The sequence below is a fragment of the Gambusia affinis genome, linkage group LG04, assembly GCF_019740435.1.
Source record: "Gambusia affinis linkage group LG04, SWU_Gaff_1.0, whole genome shotgun sequence".
Taxonomy (NCBI): Eukaryota; Metazoa; Chordata; class Actinopteri; order Cyprinodontiformes; family Poeciliidae; genus Gambusia; species Gambusia affinis.
The window spans coordinates 3,061,875-3,079,923 of NC_057871.1; the positions used below are offsets into that span (position 1 = coordinate 3,061,875).

General features: G+C 37.4%; 1 protein-coding gene across 7 annotated transcripts in view; it reads right to left on the reverse strand.

Moving 5' to 3' along the window:
- fam13a (family with sequence similarity 13 member A) overlaps window positions 1–18,049 on the reverse strand; it is a 56,912-nt gene that overhangs the window by 34,931 nt on the left and 3,932 nt on the right. For 2 of the 7 annotated variants that reach the window (XM_044113408.1, XM_044113402.1), the window contains exons 2-8: window positions 16,784–16,979; window positions 14,663–14,875; window positions 11,564–11,741; window positions 7,895–8,045; window positions 6,456–6,521; window positions 4,942–5,022; window positions 2,108–2,343 (exon numbers count right to left, since the gene is read on the reverse strand). In XM_044113408.1, the coding sequence (XP_043969343.1) occupies window positions 2,108–2,343; window positions 4,942–5,022; window positions 6,456–6,521; window positions 7,895–8,045; window positions 11,564–11,741; window positions 14,663–14,875; window positions 16,784–16,979 (1,121 nt within the window). Of the gene's footprint in view, window positions 1–2,107; window positions 2,344–4,941; window positions 5,023–6,455; window positions 6,522–7,894; window positions 8,046–11,563; window positions 11,742–14,662; window positions 14,876–16,783; window positions 17,110–17,215; window positions 17,359–18,049 lie in introns of those variants that run through there. The other 5 variants (XM_044113403.1, XM_044113405.1, XM_044113401.1 and 2 more) reach the window with 5 other exon arrangements.

Here is an 18,049-nt window from a genome sequence, read left to right on the forward strand (position 1 = left end):
AAAAAATGTCACTAAGGATTAGAATCAAAAACTTTTTCTGTATAAAAACATGCATTTCTTCCTCTCCTCATATTGTTTTACTCTGCTGTAACATATTGGTTGGGGCTGTTGACGCACATCTCTGAGATGCTCCCGTCATCCCACGTGGGGATCGGTGACCCAATCTGACTTGGCAGTCAAAGTTTTAGCCTGTGAGGGAAGCCGCCTGAAGATTTACTGGCTTTCTGACACGGCGAAGATAACTTGGACGTATCAGATTTGCTCCATCCATGTGCAGCGTGAAAGGCAGTCATTGTACCAAATCTCTGGCAGAGATTAAAAACTGATATGTTCTCCAACTCAACTTGTCTGATGACACAGAAGGAAAATTAGTAGGAACTAAAAATCATTGTACAGTGTTAATGAAATTGCACTCCAGGAATTTGCAGTGCAATTAAAAATATGTTTATAGATTGCTTTTTACAGCGTTGTACACATGTAGCCTTTCTGCAGAGCGTTAATGGATCCAGTGTTGACACGTTTCTAATCTGTGATTTACTTTCTTCTGAAGGTCGCTCATGTTTCCTGCAGAGACCAAAACTGCACCTGATCATAATTATTTATTTTTTTTCTCAATGGTTTTTATTGGCTCTAGTGGCCTTTATTTGATAGTTAATTGACAGGAAAGTGGGTAATGAGAGAAGGGGGAAGACATGCGGTAAAGGTCTCCAGGCCGGGAATCGAACCTGCGACAGCCGCGTCGAGGACTAAGGCCTCCTTATGTGGGTTGTGCTTAACCCCTGCGCCACCAAAGCACATCCCACCTGATCATAATTTAAATGTTTCAGCAGTGCAGGTGTACTGCTGAGCCACCTTGATGCCACTGCCAGCCGTGAGGAGGCGCAGCTGCAGCGCTGCTATTCCAGGACTGGGGAAACTGGAAACCACTCTGCTCTGGTTTCAGCTTTCTATAAAAGGCCCTTAAGCATGCCGAATGCACGCCGACACCACGTTCAGGATACGGGTCCATAATTGCAGTCAGACATTTGAGATTCTTCACCCTTCACCCACCCGCCTGACGCGGCGGTCAAAATTTTACCATTTCTGGTACTCTCTGGTGCCAGTTTACCAGAGATGGATCGGATTTAAGCGATGCTCTACTGAAACAAAGACAGAAATGATGCAACCTGCTGACCAAATTTCACAGAAGCTCTGATGTTCATGAGAAGGTGTGTAAGTTTTTTTTGTGTCTGGTAAGTTTCCCAGCAGCAGGCGACTTTCTGCTGGAGTAAGAGGATAAACATTTTCGTTCTGACGAGTCGAGAATGGAGGGCAAGACATCTGTTTCTATGGAAACTAAAAAGAAAAGATGCTCACTTGAGTAAATATTCAGACTTTCTCCAACATGTTAAAAGGTATGCAGAAAAAAAAACATTCTAGTAATTCACGATTCCTGGAAATTGTGAATCAGTTCAAAATGCTAAAATTAAAAAATAAATAAATAAAATTAAGTTGCACGTCTTTGTTTTTCTTTCTTGTGAGTATACTGCATATCACATTGCACATCAACTTGTTTTAAATACTTCTTTGATTTTCTTTTATTTAAGAAAAACACTACAGATAGCTAAGCTAACATTAGCCTCCTAGCTAATACTGATATTTATTTATTTTTCTTAATTTGGTTAGCTTTATATGATGTTTTCATTTCATCCAATTAGTGCATATAAAACAAATATTACAAACTACCAACACTTTTTTTTGTTTAAATATAAAACTGTTGGAGTTTGATGGAATCTTATAGAATGGTTTAAAATAAATGTTTTATTTCTTTACACTGTATTTTTCTGTTGTTATTTGCATAATTTAAACAGAAATATCTAGATTGTTTGAACAGAAAAATTGGTTTCTGAATGAAAAAATCTGCAGATATTTGCATCTATTTCTTTTTCCTCTTAAATGTCTCCAAAATTTACAATGCATGGGTGCAAAATAGTTGCCATTTCTTCCATTTTTTTTTTAAAATCGTTGTTTTCAGTGTTTTATTATTGTTTTAAGATGCATGAAGGTATAAAATGTAAAACAGTCCCTGAATATCTTGAGCACAGACCAGTAAATCCCACTCACTGACCTGCTGAGGCCCTCCGTGCAGCTAGAGAGGCTGAAGTCGACATGTGGGGAAGCGGTTCTGGAAGAGTCCGGTTCTGGCAGAGGCGACGTGTCTGTCACCTCCGGGCTTGGACTCCTCAGCTCTGAGGTCAGCGGTAAAACTATTGGTATGGAGAAGGACCTTGTGCTGGGAGACCCTTGAGGCTGTCTTTGCTGACAAGTGACTTGAGGCATGCCGTCGTTCCTCCCCTTTCGAACCTGATTGACACAGAAAAGTTACATTTTTAATGCATTGCAAGGTATATTTCACAAAAAACCTCCCACTGAATTTCTTGGTATTTGCATATAAAGTTTGCACATGAGATGCTCCAGAGAAAGAGAGTTAGAAAAAGAGGAGAGAAGAGCAGTAAATCTCAAAGGTTAGTCAGGTTTCCATCTTACCGTTCTGACCCTGAGTGGGTATATATTGCGTGAATTTCCAACTCTCGTGTAGGAGAAGAACCGTAATCTGATCACAGCAACATTTTGAAAGTTTCCTTTCTGCATCTTTTGGGATCACAACCAAAAGAGACTTAAAATACGCCCTCTTAGGATGATAAAGAGCTTCCTCCCCTGTTATCGTGTCTGCAGAGCTCTGATATTGCTGCACATTAAGCCCAACCAGCGGCTACAGAGGACGAAATGGGTTCGACACCGGCGGCTTAACCATCGATAATGCTCTCCGACATCCAATGCTAAAAGGCTCGTCTACAGATAAACAGTTCATTGCTGAATTAAAAGGCTTACGTTTTTTTTTCCTCGCACCAATTATCAGAAAAACGTTTCCATTTGGGTTGTAATTTAATGGCTTGTTTGAAAACAGAAAAAAAAAATCCATCAACATAGCGTTCATTCAGACATCCAGTCGCCTAATGGGGGGCTTTTTCCAGCATAATTAGTAGCACAAACTTCTTTAGCTGGACCTCGTATGGATTTTGGCCCTTGGAGCTTTTGATTGATTTGGCTCCATTAAGAGAAAACCAAACAGGAAAAAAAGCATAAAAGAGTTTGGACATCAGCTTGTTTTTGGGAGGGATAGAAATCTGTGTCATCACAGGAAAGAGGCGTCATGGAGGAAAAACAGGCGATGGAAAAAATAACAAAGATAAGGAACTGCTGTTATAGCAGATTTTTATTTTAGATTAGATTTTATTTTACCTGGAAAATGTAAAAATGCACAATGCATCCTCCTATTAAATGATTTAATAGTCTGTTTTCCAGGTGTAGGATGCAGGTGTGGATATTCAACTAAAAAACGAACTGCGTTTTGTCTGAATAGCAACGACTCGTCTTTTCTTCTCATTTCCAGTTTCTGCCTCCTCACTGTGATTGGTCAGAGCAACAACAAGCAGGAGGTCAAAGGCCAGATGGAAAAGAAATCTGACACACCAGGATGAAAAATGTGACCTGGTTTCTACGTTATGTCACTTTAAGACGTATTTTGAAGAAAGAATTCAAAATATGTACCGTAGTTCAAAACACAAAGATTGTCTTAGATTGTCAACAGAAGATAATTCAACAGAGCAACTGATTGATAAAGAAACTGTGTGACTTTGGTCAGCTTTCGTTGTTTTTAAAGTGCTCTATCAATACATTTTGACTTGACTTGACTTGACCTGACCAATGACCCTGTGACCTCTGGTGACACCCAGGAGGTCAGCAGGATGATAAACATGGTCAATTCGTTTTGCGCACAAAATCATCCTCAGATAAGATTTTAGCCTGCTCAGTTCTGCCTGTTTTCCACTCGCGCATGAAAATGGCTGCAAGTAGATGTGCAATTATATAACCAAACATCTTTGAAAAGCATAAGTGGAGCCTCCTGCACAAGAATGCAGCAAATGGTTTCTGAATTGTAAGTCAACAACAAAACTCTTGTCTTTTCCAGCAGCCATTGTACAGCAAATATAGCTGACCAAACATGTTGGGCCTCCGTTTGGGTTGTTAGGTAACGACACAGTGTGACATAACAAACAGGAGGTTTTTTCCAGACAAAAAAAAAAACAACTTATTGCCAAAAAACAGCAAGGTCTTTTTTAAGGTGTTTGGACTGTTTTTAGAAGCAGCAGAAACCCAAATGGATGAACAAAACCATAGAAAATATGAATTTTGTATAACAGGTCCCCTTTAAGAACTGTTCTTACCAAACATGTCTGCATTCTGTGACTGGAAAACACATAATTCTGCTCCTTTCATAAATATTAAGGTATATTTGGTGTTTAAACTATTAAAATAGGCAGTTATAAGCATTTTTCAAGGTGGTTGTAAATATTACATTTAAATATTATTATTCAGTTGTTGCACTGCACTGCTGAATCGCCTGATTGCAAACGTTTCGTTTTCTTAGGGATTGCCTGCAGAAGGAGCTGATCATCTTCCCTCATCAGGCATGTTGAGCATTGTTTTCATCTCTACATAGAAAAATCATTTCAATCTAAAAAAGGGAAGACGTGATTAAGTAGTCAACTGGATTTTACACACCTTAACAAATTGCAATACTGACCTCCTGGAGCCCAGAGCTCAGTTTCTAAAACATAAACAGGAAGTTTTCAGTGAGATCTCATCTACAGCAGCTGAAAGCATTTGTAAGGCAAACTGAAGTCTGTTTTTCTCTTTCTGCAGATAATTGAGCTCTTGTTTCCTTTATTGAATCACGTCATGTGACCGAGGCCACGAGCATCGCAAGCCGTCTGACAGACGACCTCAAGGCTAATCAGCAGCGAGGAGCCCCGGCAGATAAGAAAGAAGAAAGCATTCAGAGGAAAACCGCCTGCTAAACATAAAGCTAATCAAAACCGACAGATTTATTTTACATACCTTCGTCTTCTTTGTCTTTGGGGTTTTGGTGCAGCTTTTGTTGAGATGTTTCATGTCTTCAAGTGAATTTAGAAGCTCACTCTTTAGAAATCAAGAAAGAAAACAAATGTGTCATTTCTAGTGCTTAAAAACTATGCATTTTTATTATTCATCATAAAAATATCACAAATTTATTGCATTTTAGGGTGCAAAAAAGTAGAATTGTGCATGTTGGGACTATGAATAAGGTCAACATGTTTTCCAGGGTGAAAGAATGGCATGAAGTAGATTTAAATCCGCTGACTGTTAAAACATCTACAGGGTCATAGAAACTGAACTTGACTCCTTCTAGAGGAAATTTTCCAAAACATGTCCAGGACGCATTAATCACGTCACACAGATCACATGGCTGGGTTGTTATGGACTATATAGGATGTTTTTGAAGTTTCTTAAAGTAAAAACACCAACACTGTGTTACACATTATACACAACAGGATAAAATAATCAGATTTTGTAATGTGTAGTAATCTACACATTACTGCAAAAATGGAAAGTTTGTGATTTGAAACATGATACACATTTTTTACACATTTAAAGTCACATTCCATCATAGACACAGAAAAAAGTTTTATTAATCAGTTTTCATTATTTAGTTAAGTTTAGCAAATATGAACATTAATTATAATGAATCTGAATCAAATAACTGACAATAAGAATCAACTGGAATGTAAAACAGAAAATCTTACCAAGTATTTTTCACATAGTTTCTAGTGCAAATATTTTAATACACTTGAAATAAAACAAAACTAAATTAAAGAAACTTTTCAGCTAGATATGCCGGCATGTTTTAAGTCAATAATATTGATAATATTAATATTTATAAAAAATTTACAAGTTTCACTGGCAGATTATTTCACTTATAACAAAATATTTTTCCCCAAGTGAAAACTAAACTAAAATTACTTGATAAGATTTTGTGTTTTTGCAGTGCGTTTGTTGTGAATTGATCCTATATAAACAAACTTAATGAAGTTGAAGCAAAATTCAGATATTCTAGGTTGAATTTTCCTTAGAAATGCTTTAATTAAAACTATAATTTTAAGTGTTTTTTTTCTAAGATGTTAATTTGTTTTGTGAAGTGTTCATTCATTCAGGACATGTAAAAGTGTTTCACGTGTTGTTAATTTGTTTTCCAAAACATAAATCTGTTTTCTGGAATGGAAATTGGAAGTTTTGAAAGTTGTTTCAGATTTTGTAAAGTTGGCTTACACTGTAGTGTGGCCACTGTAATTTACTTACACCAAAGCCAAAAGCAAAGACTATTAGCAGAAACAGTGAAATTACAATATTAGATTATCTTCTATAATTGTGATTAAAAACAAATAAAACCCAGTCGTAAATTTGCACACTTTTGCAGCTAGATTACTGCAGCTTGTTTATTTCTTCTATTTTTGGTTTCAGTTTAACTGTACATGGAATATGTCACATAAAAGCTAAAACAGATTTGAGATGCGTTATCTGCTCAGAGAACTTACCTCTATGTGTGGAACTGGACTGAGATGACTGGATGATTTCTTTGTGTCTTCCTCTTCCGACGTAGCCTAGAAAGAGCAAAAATAGCATTTATAGAGTAGTTTAACAAGCAATCGTATAAAAGTGTGAAATCTACCCTCTTTTCTTTGGACTTTATGTAATATTTTTAATCACTTTTCCTTGACTCCTGAAAATGGGTGAAAAGTAGCTCAAATGTGATGAAAGACTTCATAGTTTTTCTTTGCAGATTTATTAATGATGCAGGAGTCTGATACAAAAACACATGTATTGTATTTCCTCCCGGAAAGCCCTAGCAACAGTTGAAAATAGATGTGACGGTCTGCAGCCTTAAACACAGACGTAAACATGAAAACTGTCAGGCACAGCATGGATTCTCCAGCGTTTTATTTATTGCTAAGGCTAAAAGGCGAACTGGCGAGAGCATGCTGCGTTCAAAGACTCCGCGAGGCTGTCAGTCATCTGCGTGTTCAGGTGGCAGTGTGTGGGTGTAAGATGATCTTTGCTGGCGGAGGGGATTCACAGGGGTCAGCGGGGTCGCTTACTGGTATTCACAGCATCGCTGCCGTATCCGACGCTGGTGAAGCTGTAACTTTAATACTGATGGGGGTTTTTCTCACTACTATTACTAGGAAGGTGAAAAATCCCACACCTTTTGAGATTTTATGAGGATAATCAGCCTCAAGCTAAAGACAAAAAGGATTTGTGGGTTATGTTGAGGCATAAGAGGGTCAGATCAAAGGTTAACTCAGACCTCGAGGTTAGAGCCTGATGGTCATGTGACCGATGCTTTTACAACCGACGCATTGTTCACACCCAGTCACTGAGCTGAAAACCTTCCAACCAAAGTTGGATTGTTTGGTTCTGACATAATCTTTAAAAATAAAAACGGAGGAGATGATTGAATGTCTGTTATTTTGTTTCATAATAACAGAAACAGGAAGGAGACTCAGGACTGATCCCTGAGGAATTCCTAAATCTACCTTCAACACATCCAACACATCCTCACCACCGTCTCACTAACAGAGAAGGAAACATGAGGCTTACATAAATGATGATGATATTAACTCTAGATACAATTTATCTCCAATGGATGGATGGATGGAATAACCTCCAGCTGTTTTTGATTAAATCTCCGCTGGAATCACCAGTCAGAAAAACTTCAGACTGGAAACTGGAATGAAGCCGTCGGAGCAGGAAATGTAAATCAATAGGAGGAGACAGGAAACATGGACCTGTGGAGGATCTGCTCCAGCACAGCTCTAATGGATAATCAATACTCAGATTAATTCAGCCTGGCGGTATTTAACTCATGATTCATGGAGAGGAACCGAGAAAAAGATCCTGATTAAATCACATGAGTCGCCCAGCCACCAATCTGATCCATATAAACACCAACAGCTGCTGCTGCTGCTAACAACACCTGGACGGGCCTGAGAGTCGAGCGCTTCTCCGTCTCGTCCTCTTCGTCGGGACTCTCGTCCTCAAAGATGCAGCTGTAGTTCTGGATGAACTGGACCATGATCTTATTGCAAATATTTTGATCTTTCACCGCTTCAGGACTGGGAGCAACTCTGAAAAAACAAACAAATGAAACAAGCTTCAGTTCAGAGTGTTTAAACTAGGGACACATGGGTAATTAGACTAAAATTAGTTCCAGTCGATTAACTAATAATGTCAGTTAGACCTTCTTCTGTGCTGTAGTTTAGCCTCCATCCACAAGGGGGCGCCACTGGTCATCTTTTATGTAGACCCAATTGGCATATTAATAAAGATGGAGGAAATAAGTTCCACACAGAGTCCATCCAGTGTGTTCAATCGCAAATTAGGGCCATTGTAGATAGAAAACTCAAAAGAGGAGTACATTTTTGACAAAAACATTTAGATTAATCTCAGAAATTTTATATAAAAAGTAGGTAAGTTGAGTAGGTGAGTTTGAAAAGTAAAAAAAAAATCTTTGAAAAATCTTTGAAATTTTGAGGTTAATCTCAGAAATTTTCTAGGAAAGGAAATATGGGCATTTCTGAGTTTGAAAAGATAAAAAATTGCTAAAAATAAAAAATAAAAAATCTTGAGATTAATCTAAAATCTTTTTTAAGAAAAAAACTTCTGAGTCTCAAAAGTCAAAATGTTTAAAAGTCCAAAACATTCTGAGATTAATCTAAAAAAAAAAAAATCTGAATTTTTTTTCTAGCAAATTTTTGACTTTTCAACATAATTTCCATGTTTTTCCAGAAATGTATTGTATTTTTCTATCAGTTTCTTTTTGTTATGGAAATACTGTTGTCCCTCTCTATACAACAGAAAATGTAGGTTTTTAAGAAATCAACTAATTGTTAGTAATTGATAAGATCAACTTAACTTAACTCTTCAGTCGATAACTTTCATCCCTGGTTTAAACAGATTATGTGTGGAAATAAGTTTGAGAATCTGTTCCAGAATAAATGCTGCTCGGTCGGCGTCTTGGTGTTCAGATGAAATTGTTTCGTGTTTCATCTGAGCTGCCTTCCTGGTGAGCTAACAGCTGTGCTGGATGGCGGCTTGGCTGCAGGCCGAACTGTAAGTCTAATTATAAAACCTGGGCATGCAGAGAGTCGGTGGAGAGCAGAACAGGTTGTACAGTGTGAAGCGCAGTTGGACCAAAAAGTTTATCCATCACCTATCCTCCTCTTAATCGGGTCGCTGGGGTCTTTTGACTTCCAGATCACTCAGGTTTTCTTGAATCTTCATATTTGGTTGCAGCCGTCTTCCTGTCTATCTGATGCTGACGCTGCCTGATGCTGCCACTACCGTACTTCACAGTAGGAAAGTTGATGTCCAGCTGATGATCTTTGCCGTTTCTCTCCAGACATGCCAGATTTGGTCTAATTAGATCAGAGAATTTAGATTCCCATAATTTCACACTCTGTAAAGTAACTAACTGCATGTTAGTTTGTTTTAATTATGGTTGGTCTTCTTGTTCAGATGCATTGAATCTCCATTCTGGGTGTAAATGTTGTGAATTCTTATGCAGCTATTACATCTACATGTTTTCTGAATCATTTTGTAATGATTAATTTTGTAGTTATGAGTTAATTTGTGTTGATTTTAATCATGTTTAGGGTATAAAAGCTTAAACAGTTAAAATGATTCGTGCAGTGTGAATATTTTGGCTGTTATTCCCCTTGCAGCGCTGCCAGGTACCAGGCCTTTAATGCATTCTGCAGGAAAGATGCCAAATACGCAGCAGGACGTCAATAAATATCTTCGTCCAACACCAGACTGATTTTATGCTGCCTCTGCAGCAGGAAATGTGAACACGATTTGATTCATTTATATAATATTTTTGCTTTATTTAAGTCTGAATTTCAAGATTTTATTTCGTTTTCACAATACTGGCAGTTTAATTCACCTTTCTGCGTTAACAACAGCGCCATCTGCTGGCCAAGTAGACTCACAGATGGAGGACTGTCTTAACCCTTCTAACAGCTTTAATGTGAATAAATATTTAAAGTGATAAACAGAAGGTTTTTCTTTCAATCAAGTGTTAAGTTTGTTTCTTCCAACCTTGATCTTCTGCCAGTTTGTGCCAATGAAGTCAGTTTGGATTATTTTCAACAGAAACAAGTTTGATCAGTAAGCTCAGCAAATCCCCTTGGGGAAAATACAGTCACATTTTCTTCCCTGTAAAAACGAAGCGTTCCCAGTCGCAACCCTGTTGGCTGATGGCTCTCTGGTTCTCCCGTGTTCCTCTAATTAGTTTGCAGCACGTGTTTTGGCACGGATGTTTATGGAGGTTGTAATGCTGTGTGGTGTGTTTGATGTTCCTGCAGGGTGTGTTTTTTTATTTAATGAGACACTGTATTTTCACCTTTGCTCTGACGGTTTCATCAGTTTGTTTCCTAGAATAGAAATCTTTGATTGGTTTATCATTGCTTCCAAGGAGCCTGATTTAATCATTTAATTTGGTCCTAGTGAGCAGTTCCCCAGGTTTTCTTTGCACTTCATTTGCAGTCCATATTGCTCCTCCCTGCAACTCTTTCCAGCTCATATTTTTAATTCATTCTGAGGCCAGATAGGAGAAAAAATCCCTACATAAAGTTCTGAAATCGGCCCAAAATCTCTCTTCAGTCGGGAGTTGTTGGGAAAACTCCAGAAGGAGTTTTAGCCATCTGAGGTAACTCATTTTTAGATGGAGTTTAGCTGTTTTGCACAATATGTAGTGTATAGTAAATAGTCACTGTATCTATATCTACCTCTCTTCACTTAATTTACCAGTTTAATACCTTTGACTTTGCTTCAAATGTAAGACTTCCAAATTAAGAGATTAAACGTTTTGTAATTTATGCTTTTTTTCCCCCAGTTTTATTTCTTACACCAGAGAGAAACTGAGGGAATACAGCTGCAATACATTTTTAAATTTTCTCTAAGGCTCTAAGATGTACATATAGTCAAAATAAAAGCAGAGATGTTAGTTTTAATTTACACAATTGAAGATCTTCTCAGCAAATCTGCTTAAATACAATCAGGATTTTATTATAAGAGGAACCTGAGCATCATAGTATTTTAATGTTTTTCAATCAAAATTATAAATGGCCCACTTGGACTTATTTATATTTTATAGCAAAGGATGCATTACAAAGATAATTTTACCAAGTGTTTTCTAGTGGAAATCTCTTAGTACTCTTGAAGTAAAAATAAGCTCATTTATAAATAACTTCTCAGCAAGATATGGCTTGTTGCAGGTCAGTAAGGAATTAGTGAGCTACAACAAACTCCTGCCTTGATGAAAAGTTACTTGTAAGTTAGTTTTGTTTTATTTCAAGTGTTTCAAGATACTTGCACTAGATTTTGGTCTGTTAAATAATATCTTTAGTGGTTTTGACTGATGCAGCTTAAGAAATGGGAACAAATAGTGTCTTTATGACAGGCTGCTAATAAGTAAGTGTCAAAAAAAGCAATTTAAAAAATCTGCTGAATTTGAAATGAGGAAATTTTTAATTTCCAATGATTTATGTGTCTTTACGAATAAAAGTGAACAAGGATAGAACTTAAAAAGCATCAGCCTTCAGAAAGACGAGCACTGTTTACTGAAGTAAATTTTTCTACTCACTGAAAGACGCTGGGTCCAAACACGGTGGCGAGGTTCTGGGCCGTCATGCGGTTTTCTTCGTGGTTTTTGTCCACCAGAGTCAGGAAGTTGCAGAGGTAGCGCAGGAGGTTGTGGTGAACATCTGGCAGCTGCTGCAGGAAGTTTCTAATCACCAACCAGGAAACATCACCTCCTGTGTCTGGAAAACCAAAAAACATCGTGAGAAAGACTAGTTGATCCTCAACCAAAGACTTAAATTGATGTTTGCTGATTTACTATTTATTTATGATTTATTTAATTTAAAACAGGAACAAAATACTGTATACATTAACCACAAGTGGAGAGATGCACTGTATGAGCTCTAAGTGCTAATTTCCACATGTAGTCACAGCTGATCAGTTTTTGAAAATATTAACCATCTAGATATTGATTTGACATGCAGTGGGCTATGTTTGTGCAATTGGAGAATACCCCACAACATGATACTACCACCACCATGCTTGATAACTTGTGAACTGTTGTTGAGTCTGGAAACGTGACTTTAGATTAAACATATTTCTTGTCCTTGTCCTTTTTCTTCTTCGACAGATGCTGATTTCAGTCAAAGATTCAGGTCCAGATCCAACCAGTTCTTGCCAGCCAGCATATTTCAGTTTGATCCCAAACACACGTAAAAACTGATGTTTAATCTCCATTTACGGTGACTTGGAGAAGCATTACAGCAAAGAGCCTGAAAATATGTTGAGACTCTTACTCAGGATAATTAATTAGGTCAGAGTTGGATAAACGGATATGACTGACGCAAATGTTGTGAATGGCTCTCTGCTTGTGTTCATGCATGCGTACCAATGTGGGTACATCTGTGTCAGTGTGCAGAGGGCCAGAGGGAAACAATGGCCTACAGTTGTAACTCTACAGATGAGTGAAGTTCAGACTCAGTGCAGGTTTGAGTGAATACTGTTTATTTTACGTTTCCACCTTCGTAAGTTAAGATGCTGAGGAGAAAAATGCACAGATTGTATCTAAAAACATCTTTTACATGAGTCTAAGTTTAATTAAGAAATAAAAATAATTTAGATAAATTAAATATGTGGGTAACTTATGAGCTGCAGTGTTTAGTTCATTAAAGTATACTGCTCTCTAGTGGCCAAGTTAAATACTACAAGCACTCAACATGCTAAGTCGAGTAAATCTCAGTCAGTTAAAATTCATGGAAATATTTATAAACGTTTGGGTGATATTCATCATTACACTTTCTTTGAAGTGCAATTTTTATAAATATAAAAATTTAGCCTTCTTGTCCCTATTAATGTCCGAGCTAGCTTTAAGCTACTAGCAGCAGAGCAGCTAGCAGAGCAGTTAGCCTCTAGCTATTTCAACAACACCTGTTTTAACTGATGAATTTTTCAGGTTGTACTTTCATGGTACCAGTGCAAAGCAGTGATTTATAAAATATAATTTATCTTTTAGCTGTTTCCTCAAAAGTCAGGATTTTTGAGTTCTGACTAAAGCATTTTAAAAAGGAAGTGAAGCGACCACTGAAGTCGGACCACTAGCTTAGAAAAGTCCCAGAGTTCAAAAGCTCATATGGCTGCTCCATGTAAAAATGTAGTTAAAGTAAAAAACAAACAAACAAACAAACAGATGTTATTAGAGTACATTGTGCTGTATATTTATCCGTTTAAAGGCAAAGAAATATTGTGTTGTAGGCTACAGCTAACAGTTGTTAGCATGGTCAGTCACGTTAACAGTTAGCACAGAAAACCCTAAAATTTAAATTAACGCCTGCTTTAAAAATGAATGAAAATTCATGGAAATATTTACAAACTAGCTATTGGTTTATATTCATCATAACACTTTCTTCATTTTTACCAGCTGCACGTCTGAGAAAGTGTATCAAAATCTAATCTTGTCATTCCTGTTAAGGTCCAAACTAACCTTAAGCTAATTATTTTAGTGCAGCTAGCTGCTAGTTATTTCATCAACACTTGTTTTTATTTAAAGCAAAATTAGGTTATGTATTTTTGCCTTTTGGAAATTCATTAGAGAAATAATTAATGGTGAGTGTTTTCAGTCATTCCGAGATCTAAGTTCTGATTTCTGAACATGGTTACTATTAGCAAAAATCAGCACTAATAAAGGCTAAAGTCTGAAAATTTTCTCTCTTAAGTTAAAGTGTTTAAAGAAAAATATGTTAGCATTAATATGATAAATAGTAGAAATAACAGAAGTGCAACTAAGTCTCCACTTGTTCTACCCAAGCTTTAATTTAGCATTAGCACAGTTAGCTCCTGGATATGTTTTGCTTAATTATAGAAAAAACTTGACAGTCCTGAAAAGTCCATGGAAAAGTGGGTATAAATGGATTTAATTTAATTTAATAAGTAAATGAAGTAGTTTTGAATTGATTGGAATTTGTTTGAGAAGTAGGGACCTCTAATCAAATTCTTCATTTTGACCCACTAACCTTGGCCTGGCTCTCATGCCACCAGATTTTTTTAACATGTCTGGAATATGTGTGGCAGACTGGAGATGACAGAAAAAAAAAATAAACAAAGAATTTATCAAAATCAACAACAAAAAAGCAGCCAAGATTTAAAAAGGTGAACTATAATAGAAGCAAGAAGTAGCAACAAAGAGGCCAAAACAGTTCCACAAAGTCCAACAGAGTACTAATACAGTTCTCTGATAAACCAAGCAGATATTTATGGCAGCCATAAAAGCAAAACAAACACTTCAGCCAAACTGTTCTCTCCTCTGCCTTCATTCGCATAAAATATAACCGCTTGGAGCTGGAGCTGGATGGGAGCAAACACTTTCTCTGCCAAAAAAACTTGCTTTAAATATTTAGGACTGCCAAGATTATCGCCCTGAGACCCATGACTGCTGAGATCAATAACTCAGATTTAACTCAGCGATGACCTGGTTGGCTCTGTTTGATGGAGAAGCTGCTTTCATCCATCTATGACCCAGATATTCATAATATTATTTATTACACTTCTGCAAAGTGTAAAAAATCTGCAAATACTGGCTGTAAAATCCTAAAGCTCCATCTACTTCTGCTGGCTGGATCACCCTGAGCGGATAAGATAAAGGTGGGAGTGGGAGTTAATGTTTTACCCTGATAGTGCTGTATGAGTTTCTGCTGCACCGTGGAGCCGACCAGGCCATCAGGCAGATCTCTGAGGTAGCGTTTGAGCAGGCTGGACACGGTGCACAGATCCGACTCCGAGAGCAGCTCCACCTCATCGCCGCCGCTCTCCAGTCGCAGCTTCAGGGTCTCCACAGCCCGAACGTTCCCGTTTACTCTGAACAAACCTTCCTGATGCAGCGCTGCAGAAAGGCAAAAGAAAACACTATTTAGTTGCAGTAAGACACCTAATCATGGAACTGGAGCCGTGCAATGTATTATTCAGTAGAACCAGGTACTGGGAGAAAACAAAATCCTCGAGATACTTTTTTTAATCATTTGTGAGATCAGTACAGAGGATGTAAGACTTTAAAGGGTCAGTGGGTCCAAATGGGAAAACTGATATTTACATACTGTAGAAAAAAAAACACATTTTTTCCCGTATGACATAAAATGATATACATTTTTTTCCAGAAACACCTGCTAAATGCCAGAAAAATCAGAAAAGGGTTTCTTCAAGATAGTAAAAAAATAAAATAAAAATCAAACCATTTTTAAAAACACAATGCGAATCCATTACTTTTGGAGTAATGGATTCTTCCTCTTTGAGTGGCCTTACAGTCCACATCAATATAAAACCGATTCACTGTGGACAACAAAACCTCTCACTTCAGACTCTGTTGATTTGGTTTTTGGATTCATCCACAGATTTGTGTCCAGATAACTCAGCTGTTGTGAATTAACCAACCAGAAGCCTCCAAAGCCATGACATCATCATCTGGGCTTTCCAAAGTATTTAAGGTATTGCAGAGATTGCGTTTCCATAAACTTTGAAATAAATATATATATATATAAACCTCTCTCCGGGTTCTCCGTCTTCCTCCCACAGTCCAAAAATCATGACTGTCAGGTTAACTGGTCTCTCTAAATTCTCCCTAGGTGTGAGTGTGTGTGTGTGTGTGAATGGTTGTGTGTCCTGTATGTCTCTGTGTTGCCCGGCGACAGACTGGCGACCTGTCCAGGGTGACCCCGCCTCTCGCCCAGATCATAGCTGGAGAGGAACCAGCAACCCTCCCGACCCCATTAGGGACAAAGGGTGAGCAGAAAATGGATGGATGGATGGATATATATAAAACATGTCTAAAAAATCTTTTTGTAAATCATCTGGACTTTTAAAAAATTAATTTGCTTTTCATAACCCCCAGATCTTATCGCAGATCATAAATTACTTTCTTCCAGTTGTTTTTGAGATTTAAGAGTGATTCATTTTGATACAAACTTCATGAACATTAATATAATTGAATAACTATGCCACACAAACCAGCAGGCTTTTCTGCTGTAAAACACTGTTATCTTTACAACTCTATTTTATGCTTGTCATGTTTTTTTAGATCTAATTTTGGAGGTTTGTTTGAATCTTTATCATTACCCAGATGATCCTGATCACAGCAAGGTGATAACTGGAATGTTTTTTTATGACTCATTCATGCCTCTGCCGACATCATATTCATGTTTTGATTTTAGTCAATGTTTAACTTAAATTGTTTTAACGCCAGTTAAAATTAAACTTGTGATAAAATAAACAAGTATGTGTGAGATTTTATGACATCAACAAAGATCTTAGAGGTTTTTCTCTTTCAAAGCAAATTTAATTGCTGCAGCTGGAGACAAAATATTGCAGTGTGAAGGACAGTCATCTATATCTCTTTGATAAACGCTAATGTTTATAATTTAAAATGAATAAATATTACGAAAAGCTTGTAAAAAGTTCTGTACTCCTGTAGTGACATCTAGTGGTTAAATTGATGCACTGCAGTATGTGAGAATTAAAAGGTTAAAGAAAGATTGCAAGTGATATTTTTTCAGATTTTCTTAAATGGTCAATGCAAATAAGGGTCAGTATAATTTTTTGTAGAAAACAAGACAAGAGGAAAACGATAAATTGGGCAAATGGAAATGATTGATCTCATTTTATCGTGCAATTATTGCTTCTTGCAACAGGCCTGTTCACACACTAATGGTTTGTTTTTTTGTAATGAACTGTTAAATTCAAAGGTGATTCTTGTTATTTCAAACCAAAACATTAATATAGTTGAATATGTTCCTGTTACCATGCTTGCTGAGATGCTCCACCATCCTCCGCACCAGTAGAGGCACTCCGTCCTCCACCAGGCCGCGCTCCCTCAGCTCCAGCAGGGACGTGCCGAACACCTTGGTGCTTTGGGCTGCCACAGCTCTGGATCTCAGCATGGGTATCTGGACCATCCTCTTCATATCTTCTCTGACCAGAATTGCACTCTGGTTGTGCTGCAGGGAGAGAGAAGGGCAGAAATCAGCCATCATGAGGCAGGCGTCAGCTCGGAGCTGCAGGATCATTGCAGGAAATGCAGCTTCTGTATTTAGAGCGTCATGCTCTGGGAGGTGAGGGAAAGCGTTGCAGGTTACCAGGTTACACCTTTGTTAAAGAGAGAGAGACACTCAAACACAAGGTTGCAGAAATTAGCATTTAAGATCATAGATTCATAACATAACAAAAGCCTTACCTGGTTACCTGCGGAGGCACACATTGTTACACTCACATGGTAAAACTCTGAGTTAAACTGTCTCCTGCTTCTATTAAATCTCTGCCAACTGCGTCACTTTTACTGCTGCATCGTTTTATCCGTCTTTGTTTATTCAGTTCTGCTTTCAGCTAAGACTTCCTGCTGTTCTGGATCCTGCAGAGTGGAAGGAAGTCTCAGTGCGGTTGTCATGGCTACAACTCCACCATATTGTAGGTCCATGGTTCAGCCATTCACACTGCAAGAACACAAAACCCTACCAACTAGTACTGGTCCACTTTCTACTGCAAATATCTTAGTGCACCTGAAATAATAATTTTGTTTATCGATGAAATGTTTTTATTTCACTTTCAGGGACAAAGTAAAAAATGTTCTCCTAAAATCTTTGCTGTGTTTAACCAATTCTAGTGGATGGTTGTACCCAGTTGTGTTTCTGAGTTAATGTTGCTAGATGTTTGTGACATGACTTCCTGTGAAATAACATAAAAACAGGTAAAAGATCAATTCTTTGTGTTGTTCTTAACATTTTCAGGTGAAGAATTTCGAAAAGTGTTCATCTGAAGCAGATTTTCATCATCCTTCAACTGCAGTCAAGAGCCACACAAAATTATTCAATATGCAGAAAAAGTTGCTACTTTAACTGAATAAATTAACAAATTGAAGTAATTCATTTAAGTTGGATCAACTATTCATTTTTTTCAGTGTTTTTTATTATTGCAAAACATAGCAGATGAGAATTGTAAATATTTTTGTGAAATATGAGATAATAGAAACTACACAGTTGCTGTTATAGTTTAAATATATGGACAGGACAAA